Genomic DNA, 11,000 nt, shown 5'->3' with positions numbered 1-11,000 from the left:
GGGCATTTATGTCTGTCTACTCTGGTGTACTAGACGAGTGTGGTTGCACCCAGAGGTTGATCCGTGCGGTGGCAGCACTCATATGGCGCCGGTTCTGAGCATGACTTTTCAGATGACCCTGTACCAGTCATCATGTTGCATGCATTATATACATATGTTTACTCATGTCTATGTACTGGGCGTAGCGCTCACGTCCTAGTTGTTATCTTGGACATCCTATTCCATGGGGCAGGTCGCAGGATGGACGGAGCTGGTAGTTCAAGGCAGGACTAGGGAGCAGGAGCTTTGAAAGTTTTTATACAACACGATTTATTAGCTGTATAATGTTTACTTTTAAGAATTTCGATATGGTTGTATCACTACAGATTTAAGCTTGGATTATATTACTAAGCTGATATGTAAATTATGGATTATGTTTCCGCACGTTTTTACTCTGTTAAGTATTTTGCTGTATTAAGTTTAATGCATGCTATTAGTTGCCAGTTAGTAGGTGATTCCATGCAGGGTCACTACATTTTTGGTATCAGAGCATGCATAGATTTTGGGATTAGTACTTGGGATTTAGTTTAGTCTTGAGTAATTCTTGCGCATTTGGGATTTTAATGTGCAATTCTTTTCAGGATATGGCTGACGAGAGTCACGGTAGTGTTGGCCAGGGAGGTGGTCATCATCATCGTCGCCATCATCATCAGGATGATCAACATCGTCCTCATGAGGGTCGACGTCGCTATACTATTAATAAGTTTATGCAGGTAGGACCGAAACCCTTAGTGGGAGGCGAGAATCCTGAACAAGCTAGAAGCTGGATGTCTAAACTTGAGAGCACGTTCCGAGCTTTTGAGTGTACTGAGGAGCAGAAACTGGAAGTTCTAGAATTCGTTCTAGAGGATAGAGCACGTTTTTGGTGGGATGCCAAGGTTGCTCAGGCACGTACTGAGAGAGGACAGGTGACTTGGGGGGATTTCTGTCGGGAGTTTCAGAAATTGTATTTTCCTCCGGCTGTTCGCCAAGCACGATCTATGGAGTTGCTTACTTTGAGGCAAGGATCAATGACTATTGATCAGTATCAACAGCGATTTCTTGATCTGCTACCTTTCAGTCCTCATATCAATGAGAGTGATGCGTCGAAATATGATATCTTTCTGCAAGGCCTGAACCAAGATATCTACTCTCAGGTTGTCGTCTGTGATGACCCGGTGTCTTATGAGACTTTGGTGAACCGTTGCCGTCTTGTGGAGACCAGCAACAGGCGTGGACAGTTGATGATGCCAGCACAGCCTAGTGGATTTGTTGAGCCTCGAGCTCAATCTGTTGTGCAATCCGGACCTACGTCTTCTTCTACTCCTACTACTTCATCTGGATCTCGTGGTTCACGAGGTATGTTCCGTTTTGGGAAGAAGAAGAAGAAGGAGGAGTTTTGTAGCCATTGTGGTGGGAAGCATCCTGTAGCTTCATGTCGGAGAGCTACTGGTGCTTGTTATATTTGCGGTCAGCAGGGACATCTGCGGAGAGATTGTCCTCAGCGCATGGGTTCTGCTAGTGGATCGGGATCCCAGGTTGGATCTCAGGCTTCTAATTTTCCACGTCAGCAGCCAGCACCACAGAGTTCTTCTGGTTATCGTCCCCAGACTCAAGGGCAGGTGTTTGCTCTGTCTCAGGAGCAGGCTACTGAGGGAAGCGATCGCATGTTGGCAGGTAACTTCTTGTTATGTGGTATTCCTGCACTTGTATTAATTGATACGGGAGCATCGCATTCCTTTATTTCTAGTCGCTTCGTTAAGAGACATAGATTACCTTATGTATCATTAGATATGGATTTAGTTGTATCTACTCCGTTGGAGCAGGAGGTAGTAACTAAGCGTCTAGTATGGGTTGCCTTCTGGAGTTTGAGGGTAATGTGTTATCGGCTAATTTGATGATATTAGCGATGATGGATTTTGACTGTATCTTGGGAATAGATATGCTGACTTTGTATCACGCTACTGTGGATTGTTATCAGCGTCTGGTACAGTTTCATCCCGTTGAGGGTGATAGTTGGTACTTTTATGGTGAGGGTGCACGACCTCCGATGCCACTTGTTTCGGCTCTGAAGGCATGTCATGTCTTGGAGTCAGGTGGGGAGGGCTACCTCATCTATGCAGTTGATATGTCCATGAGTAGTACGGGTATTGATCAGCTACCGGTTGTCAGCGAGTTTCCTGACGTATTCCCTGATGAGATTCCTGGTTTTCCTCCGGTTCGCGAGGTTGAATTTGGTATTGATCTAGTACCAGGAACTACGCCTATATCCCGAGCACCTTATCGTCTGGCACCGTCAGAGATGAGGGAATTGAAACAGCAGTTGCAAGATCTGCTTGATAAGGGATATATTCGTCCGAGTGTTTCTCCGTGGGGAGCACCTGTTTTGTTTGTCAAAAAGAAGGATGGATCGATACGATTATGTATTGATTACAGGCAGTTGAATCGTGTCACCATCAAGAATAAGTATCCTTTGCCGCGGATTGATGATCTGTTCGATCAACTACAGGGTACTTCTGTTTATTCGAAGATAGATATGAGATCTGGATACCATCAGATGCGGGTACGAGACTCAGATATATCTACGACTGCTTTCAGGACCAGATACGGGCATTATGAGTTTCTGGTGATGCCATTCGGTTTGACGAATGCACCGGCAGTCTTTATGAATCTGATGAATCAGGTATTTCGAGATTATCTGGATAGATTTGTCATCGTCTTCATAGATGATATTCTTGTCTATTCTCATGACAAGGATGAGCATGCACAGAATTTGAGAATTGTTCTACAGACGTTACGAGATAAGCAGCTATATGCGAAATTAAGCAAGTGTGAATTCTGGGTTGATCGGGTAGTATTTCTCGGTCATGTGATTTCTAATGAAGGGATATCTGTTGATCCTAGTAAGATAGAGGCAGTGCTGAACTGGTCTCGACCGACGACGGTTGCTGAGATTCGTAGTTTCTTGGGTCTAGCGGGATATTACCGTCGGTTCATCGAGAAGTTTTCACAGTTGGCCAGGCCTTTGACTCAGCTTACACGGAAAGATGTTGCCTTCATTTGGTCCTCGGATTGTGAGGAGTCATTTCACGAGCTGCGTAGACGTCTTACTACTGCACCTGTGCTAGCTCTACCTTCTGGATCAGGAGGTTATGTTGTCTATACTGATGCCTCTGGTCAGGGGTTAGGATGTGTTTTGACACAGCATGAACATGTTATTGCCTATGCTTCTCGACAGTTGAAGTTGCATGAGAGTAATTATCCAGTGCATGATCTCGAGTTAGCCGCCATTGTATTTGCGCTCAAGATTTGGAGACATTATCTTTATGGCGAGAAATTTGAGATATTTACGGATCACAAGAGTTTGAAGTATTTATTCACTCAGGCAGAGTTGAATATGCGACAGAGACGCTGGATGGATCTCCTGAAGGATTATGATTGTGAAATCAAATATCATCCAGGTTCTGCTAATCTTACTGCTGATGCCTTGAGTCGGCAGGTGAGACTGTCTGCACTTCAGACTAATGAAATATCTCATATGATTCAAGAGTGCTGTTCATTGAGTTTTACGCTCAAGCACAAGAAAGGGAGGAATGGGATTCGTTTGTATACTATTCTATCTGAGCCAGCATTGTATTCTCGGATCAGAGATGCTCAGATATCTGATGTTAAGACTCAGCGATTGGCACGTCTAGCCAATGGAGTTAATACATCTGGATTCCATTTTCAGGCAGATGGTTTATTGTGCCTATCCAATAGAGTGGTTGTACCTAATGTTGCGGAGCTCAGGAATGATATTCTATCTCAAGCTCACAGGAGTCGATTATCAGTTCATCCTGGAAGTATGAAAATGTATAAGGACTTGCGAATTAGATTCTGGTGGAAGGGAATGAAGCGAAGTGTTTATCAGTTTGTTTCGAGATGTTTGGTTTGTCAACAGGTCAAGGCTGAACATCGACGACCAGGTGGATTACTGCAGAATCTTGAGATTCCCGAATGGAAGTGGGAGCACGTAACTATGGATTTTGTCACCCACTTACCTATGACGTCACGTCAGTGTGATTCTATCTGGGTCGTTGTTGACCGTTTGACAAAATCAGCACATTTCATTCCTTATAACCGGGAATATTCTTATGATCGCATGGCACGCTTATATATCCAGGAGATTGTGCGATTACATGGGATTTCAGTGAGTATTGTCAGTGATAGAGATCCGCGATTTACTTCACGTTTTTGGGGTAGTTTTCAGCAGGCGTTGGGTACCACTCTGAGTTTGAGCACTGCGTATCATCCGGAGACTGACGGGCAGTCAGAGCGCACTATTCGTACGCTGGAGGATATGCTACGTTCTTCTGTCATGGATTTTGGTTTATCTTGGCAGGATCAGTTACCTTTGATTGAATTTGCCTACAATAACAGTTATCATCGTAGTATTGATATGGCACCTTTCGAAGCATTGTATGGTCGTCGGCGTCGTACTCCGTTATTCTGGGATGAAGTCGGGGAACGGCAAGTCGAGGGTCCTGAATTGGTGCAGCAGATTGTAGACAAGGTAGATTTGATCAAGCATAGGATCAAAGTTGCTCAAGATAGACAAGCCAGTTATGCGAATATTCGCCGCAGGCCACTTCAGTTTGAGCCTGGTGAATATGTTTTTCTGCGAGTATCACCTTTCAGGAAGGTGATGAGATTCGGTGTGAAAGGCAAGTTGTCTCCTCGTTACATTGGGCCTTTCCAAATACTGGAGAAGATCGGAGATGTTGCTTATCGTTTGGCTTTACCGCCATCTCTTTCCAGTATACACAATGTTTTTCATGTGTCGTTGCTTCGACAGTACATAGCTGATGAATCTCATGTGATTCAATCTACTGATATTCAGCTAGAGCCAGATCTGTCTTTTGTTGAACGACCAATCTGTATCCTAGACAGGAAGGAGAAAGTTCTTCGGAACAAGACTATACCACTTGTGATGGTACAGTGGCAGCGCCGAGGCGTTGAAGAAGCAACTTGGGAAACTGAGAGTCGTATGCGAGCAGAATATCCTGAATTGTTTGCTTTGTATTTTTGATTACCATATAAGATGTAATTACCGTTGTTGTAATAAGACATAGTTTGATGTTTCATATTGTTATCTTTATTGTCTTTAGATGTTATTTCGCGGACGAAATATCTAAAGGTGGGGAGAATGTAGTAACCCAGATACCATTTTAAGATAATAATATGTTAAACATGATTAAGGGTTGGTAATTGATCTATTTCGGAGTGTTATTGGACTTCGGAAGAGGAATTTGGGCTTTTGACTTTGGGCCAGATCGGAAGCTCCGATCCCAGTTCGGAAGCTCCGATCCTGACCACTTCGGAAGCAGATCGGATGCACGGGGATCGGACGTTCCGATCAGGAACGGAGGTTCCGATCTGGCCCAAAGTCAAAAGCCCAAATTCCTCTTTCGAAGTCCAATAACACTCCGAAATAGATCAATTACCAACCCTTAATCATGTTTAACATATTATTATCTTAAAATGGTATCTGGGTTACTACAGTTGCTCAGCCTACACCCTTATGTATGGTCTGACACTTGGAGACATCGTGATGATGTGGACCGACACTACGGTGATATTGACGAGTGTGTGAACTACCCCGCGCGGTCGGATTTCCAGATGGCACTACGCACTCCTTGGTGCTTAGTTTGAGGGAGATTGATTTTGTTATCAGTACACCTAGTCATTTTATTTTGCATACATCATGTCAATTTGTATACTCGTGTTTACATACTTGAGCGAGTATCACTCACATCTGTGTTTTTCTCATAGACACCCCATTCGAGAGGCGCAGATTTGCAGATTGACCATGAGATAGATCGGTGTTGGATCGGTGACATGGACCTGGGAGCAAATGTTACTAGTGGTTTGGTTTAAGATTACTTTTTTGGGTAATTGTTTTCATTTGGGTTGTATAATAAAGTTTTTTAAATCATATTTTATCACTTTAAACATATATAACTATTTTTATTACGGTAAAACGAAAAACACGATTGATACGCGAGATTCTCTCTATAATTAATCTGTATTAAAAATGACGCTTAAAATTTGAATGCTACTTTTGTCATAAAAAAATTAATATTAGTTTTCAGAAAAGAAAATTAAGAAAAACGTTGAGAAGAGCACGTTTGACGCCTGGCTGGCTGTACTCACTGCTCTCCCAATCTCTATATTAAACACAGCCCTTCCTCCCGAAATCATCGCTCCGCCGTCCGCCGCCCCCGATTTCACTCTCCACCGCCGAAGCTATGGACATCAGCCGGAGGCCGCCCAGATACAAGCCACTCCTTTCTCCTCCTCCACCCCGCCATTCATCGGCCTCCGGCGATTCCTCCGATCACCGTTCCTCCCCTAAAGCGTCGGACGCTCTCCCTCTTCCGCTTTACCTGACCAACGGCATTTTCTTCACCTTGTTTTTCTCTGTATCCTACTTCCTCCTACGCCGTTGGCGTGACAAGATCCGTAACTCCACTCCTCTCCACGTCCTTTCACTCTCTGAGCTTGCGGCCATTACTTGTCTCATCGCGTCTTTCATATACCTCCTAGGGTTCTTCGGCATCGACTTTGTGCAGTCGTTCATTTCCAAACAGGAAGGGGAAGATCATCAGCCCCAACGCTTCATTCCCGACATTATCCAGGAAGATCGGAGCATTCACTGCTCTTTGCCACCGCCGTCTCCTTCCAAGCCCAAACTCATGGAACTTCCGCAAGATGACGAGGATCTCGTTAAATGTGTTGTTTCGGGAGAAATCCCGTCTTATTCTTTAGAGTCAAAGCTCGGGGATTGCTTTAGGGCTGCGAAGATTCGTCGGGAGGCGCTCCAGCGGCTGACTGGGAGATCCATGGAGGGATTACCTTTGGAGGGATTTGATTATGACTCGATTTTGGGGCAATGCTGCGAGATGCCAGTGGGGTATGTCCAGCTTCCGGTTGGGATCGCCGGCCCACTGTTGCTGAATGGCTGTGAATACACGGTGCCGATGGCGACGACAGAAGGGTGTTTGGTAGCTAGCACGAACAGGGGGTGCAAGGCAATCCTCGCATCTGGGGGTGCTACGTGTGTGCTTCTCCGAGATGGGATGACCAGAGCTCCGGTGGTGAGGTTTGCCTCCGCCAAGAGAGCGGCCGAGCTGAAATTCTTCTTGGAGGATCCTCTCAATTTCGATACGCTGTCCGTTGTTTTCAATAAGTAAGCACTTTTGCTCTTGCTTTTTTTCCCCCCAAATTAGTATACTGATGTTTTCTTTGAAGTTGCATGCATGTAGATTTGTAGCTTGTTTGAAAAGTTAATGGATTAAATTCTCGAGTTGTGATTGAGATTAGGTGTCTTGATTTGCTTACTATGGAGGGGGTGTGACCTTTTACTTTAATTGAAAAAGAATTTAGTGATTAATCCTTTTCAGTCTTTGTTATAGAAATTCTTGTCATCAAATGTCACCTTCTCGGATTCATTTCTGACTTTTTTTCTGTAGTTGTTGGATTCCTAGAATTCTGTTGATGATACTGTTCTATGTTCCATCAATCCAACGAAGATTGGATTTCTGAAAGATATATTTCTTTTTACAGAAAAAGTTGGATTTCTGAAAGATATATATCTTTTTACAGAAAAAGTTATTTCCACTTTGTTAATTGAGGTGATTCCTGTGTAATCAATGATCTACATCAGCATATGTCCATTTATATGTTCTAAATTAAATTAAATTAAATATAGATTTAGTGCTGTAGAGTAGATAAGATTTTGAGGCTCTCATCAGTTTTCTCATGTTCTTATCTGGAACAGGTCGAGTAGATTTGCAAGAATCCAAGGTATCCAATGTGCAATTGCAGGGAAAAATCTATATATTAGATTTAGCTGTAGCACAGGTGATGCCATGGGGATGAACATGGTTTCTAAAGGAGTTCAGAATGTTTTAGACTTCCTTCTTAATGATTTTCCTGATATGGAAGTTATTGGCATTTCTGGTGAGTACAATTTATCTCTTATTTTAAAGATTTTACCCGATTTATCCCGAATACAGAAATTAACCATTTAATCGCTGTCCCTTTTCCATTCCATTTCCTTTGCTTGGCCGTTGCTAGCGCTTATCATGGTTTGTCAAATGTTAGGCCTTCTATGGACGCCATAATGGCTTTTAATAGTCTCATTCTTGTTGTCGTTTTTCTCCTCATTTTCTTTATTCTGATTACTCTATGCCATATTTATTAGCTTCTGATGCCAAATGTAAAAATTCTTCATTCCTTCGGAACACAACGATGGAGATTTCTGTCAATCTTTTCATGTTTTGCCTGACAAACTTATTCATTACTGATGCAGGGAATTTTTGCTCAGACAAGAAACCTGCAGCAGTCAATTGGATCGAGGGACGTGGAAAGTCGGTAGTTTGCGAGGCTGTTATTAGTGAAAGTGTGGTAGCAAAGGTGTTGAAAACTTCTGTATCGGCCCTTGTCGAGCTTAACATGCTCAAGAACCTCACTGGCTCTGCTATTGCCGGCGCACTTGGTGGTTTCAATGCACATGCTGCAAACATTGTCTCGGCCATTTTTATAGCCACTGGGCAGGATCCAGCTCAAAATATAGAAAGCTCTCACTGTATTACGATGATGGAGGCCGTTAACAACGGGAAAGATCTCCATGTTTCCGTGACCATGCCATCCATTGAGGTAATGAGATTTGGGTTTATATCTAGTTAATGAGTCACGTGTACACGCATTCACACGTGCTGTAAAATTTTGAAGGAGTTTTTGAGATCTGCTTGAATTCTTAGAAATAATCATGATAGTTAGACAACGATTTGTATATGGGATGGAATAATAATTGATATATATTATTGAGATAGTAAAATAAAAGACATGGATATTAGAATGACGTATAACTAAAAAAAATTATTATAGAACTCAAGGCAAATGTTGGATTAAACTAGTACGTCTAAATAATTAATGTATTATCAAATTATCATTCCACCAAATGGTACCCTGTATATTGAAATCCCTGAAGTTATGAAATTGTTTTCATTAAAGAAAAGGCGTAATTGTTAAACTAATTAATTTACAAAAGACATTTTTGTTAGAATATTTTTGTATTTAAACATGAGATGCCAGGAGACCTGTGGCAATCACTCTAAGATGCCGCTACTATTTATACTTAATACACTGACGTCAAATGGTTACTAAAGTTGCTAGTACTTGTATTTGGATAGCTACGTGGATTTTGTCATTCTTGCAATGGCTTGACTATGTTGGGAACTAAATTTTATTTGCCAACATAAACTTGTGATTTACTCTTGCCATTAGCAGAATTAAATATCCAAAGTTTCTGCTGGTTCTGAATATGGATCACAAGCTCAAATCCCTTTATTTGTATTTGAGCTTTATACTGTATCATCTCATGAACCCCATTGTCATGTCTTCCAGGTTGGCACCATAGGTGGTGGAACACAATTGGCGTCACAGTCAGCTTGCCTCAACCTTCTTGGTGTAAAGGGTGCAAGCAAAGAGTCACCAGGCTCGAATTCCCAGCTCCTGGCCGCCATCGTTGCCGGTTCGGTCTTGGCCGGAGAGCTCTCTTTAATGTCCGCTATTGCAGCTGGCCAGCTTATCAAAAGCCACATGAAATACAACCGTTCCAGCAGGGACATCACCAAAATTGGCTCCTAGGAGAATAGAGCTCCAGAGGGTCAGTCGTGCTGCTAAAAGGGTCTCGATAAGGATTAGCGTGCAACCTTGTTGGCACATAACTTCCCCTGCACCTTGTTGGCACATAACTTCCCCCCATCAGAATCCAAGGGCAACCCTACTTGTCTGTGAAAGTTTCGGAGCTTCCCTTATTCTGTTAAATTTCTTTTCTTCCCCATTTAGTGAAAATCAAAGTATGTTGTTTGGTGTTGCTGTAATAAGCGATTCTTGAATCGGGGGTTGCCTTGTTTTTTTACATGTATTCCAGTGTTAGTTTTGTACAGGTTAAGTTATCTGGTGAAATAATTGAAAGTTTGATGTTAGTAATGTATTTTACTTGTGGAAGAAAATTATGTTTTGGTTTTTGGTGTAAATTCACGCCCATGCATGCATCTTATATGGCTTCACCTTGAATCCGAATTGGTCTAAATTCATCGACTGCACACAAACATTATTTTTTTTATGACGTAGAAATTTGCTGCCGACAAATATGTTACTTGTGGCAGGATCTTTTGTTAAAGCATTCTTGTAAATGATTATTATATTTTTATTATTTTAATTTTAATTTTTTTTCTAAGATAAGAACCCACATTCGTTGCTTTTTGAAATACAATAGATAACAATATATAAACTTCCAGGATGAATGCATTAGACTTCAACCATGCTAGCTAGCTTTTATTATCAATTTTTTTACAAGGCAACAATTGGGTTGGACTTGGAGCTAGTACATAGCCATGATAAATTAAATTATTTTTTTGAAAAACAGTCTCATTTTATTATTGTTGTTAAAAACATAATAACTCCTTACATATTTTTATGTAACTTTTGCTTTTACTTCATTTAAGAGTGATTAATCTGGTACGGCTTACCCTACCTGATCGGCTCTGGTTATTTTATTTTAAGAAATGCTCGAATCCGAGTTTTATATGCCGGGTTGGGTATTGAGTAGAAAATCGGGTACCCGTAATAATAAAATATTGTTATCAAAACCAATTTATGTAACATTAAATTTAGTTTCTTTTTAAAAATAAATAATCATAAATGTTTTTTTAGATTTAATTAAATATTATTTTGTCCTTATTTATTGAAATTTTCCATAAAATTATTGTATTTATTTTCTTTGCATGACTTTCAAACTTTTTTGAATTTATTATAATACAAATATGAAATATAAACACCAATAAGATAAATATGACATAAAAAATTTATCAACGTAAATATCCAAGTAACAAAACTATAAAAACGATAATAATAAAATATTTAATAAAGAT

General features: G+C 41.2%; 1 protein-coding gene across 1 annotated transcript; it reads left to right on the top strand.

Moving 5' to 3' along the window:
• Nucleotides 1-6,125: 6,125 nt before the first annotated feature.
• Nucleotides 6,126-10,060, top strand: LOC140888340 (3-hydroxy-3-methylglutaryl coenzyme A reductase 1-like). The gene is made up of 4 exons (XM_073296023.1): nucleotides 6,126-7,246; nucleotides 7,838-8,019; nucleotides 8,372-8,718; nucleotides 9,469-10,060. Exons 1-4 carry the CDS (start codon nucleotides 6,306-6,308, stop codon nucleotides 9,709-9,711), a joined length of 1,713 nt encoding a protein of 570 aa, XP_073152124.1. The 5' UTR covers nucleotides 6,126-6,305; the 3' UTR covers nucleotides 9,712-10,060.
• Nucleotides 10,061-11,000: the final 940 nt, after the last annotated feature.

Source organism: Henckelia pumila, chromosome 1 (assembly GCF_033568475.1).
Source record: "Henckelia pumila isolate YLH828 chromosome 1, ASM3356847v2, whole genome shotgun sequence".
Classification (NCBI taxonomy): Eukaryota; Viridiplantae; Streptophyta; class Magnoliopsida; order Lamiales; family Gesneriaceae; genus Henckelia; species Henckelia pumila.
This window is presented reverse-complemented; position numbering and strand designations above follow the sequence as displayed.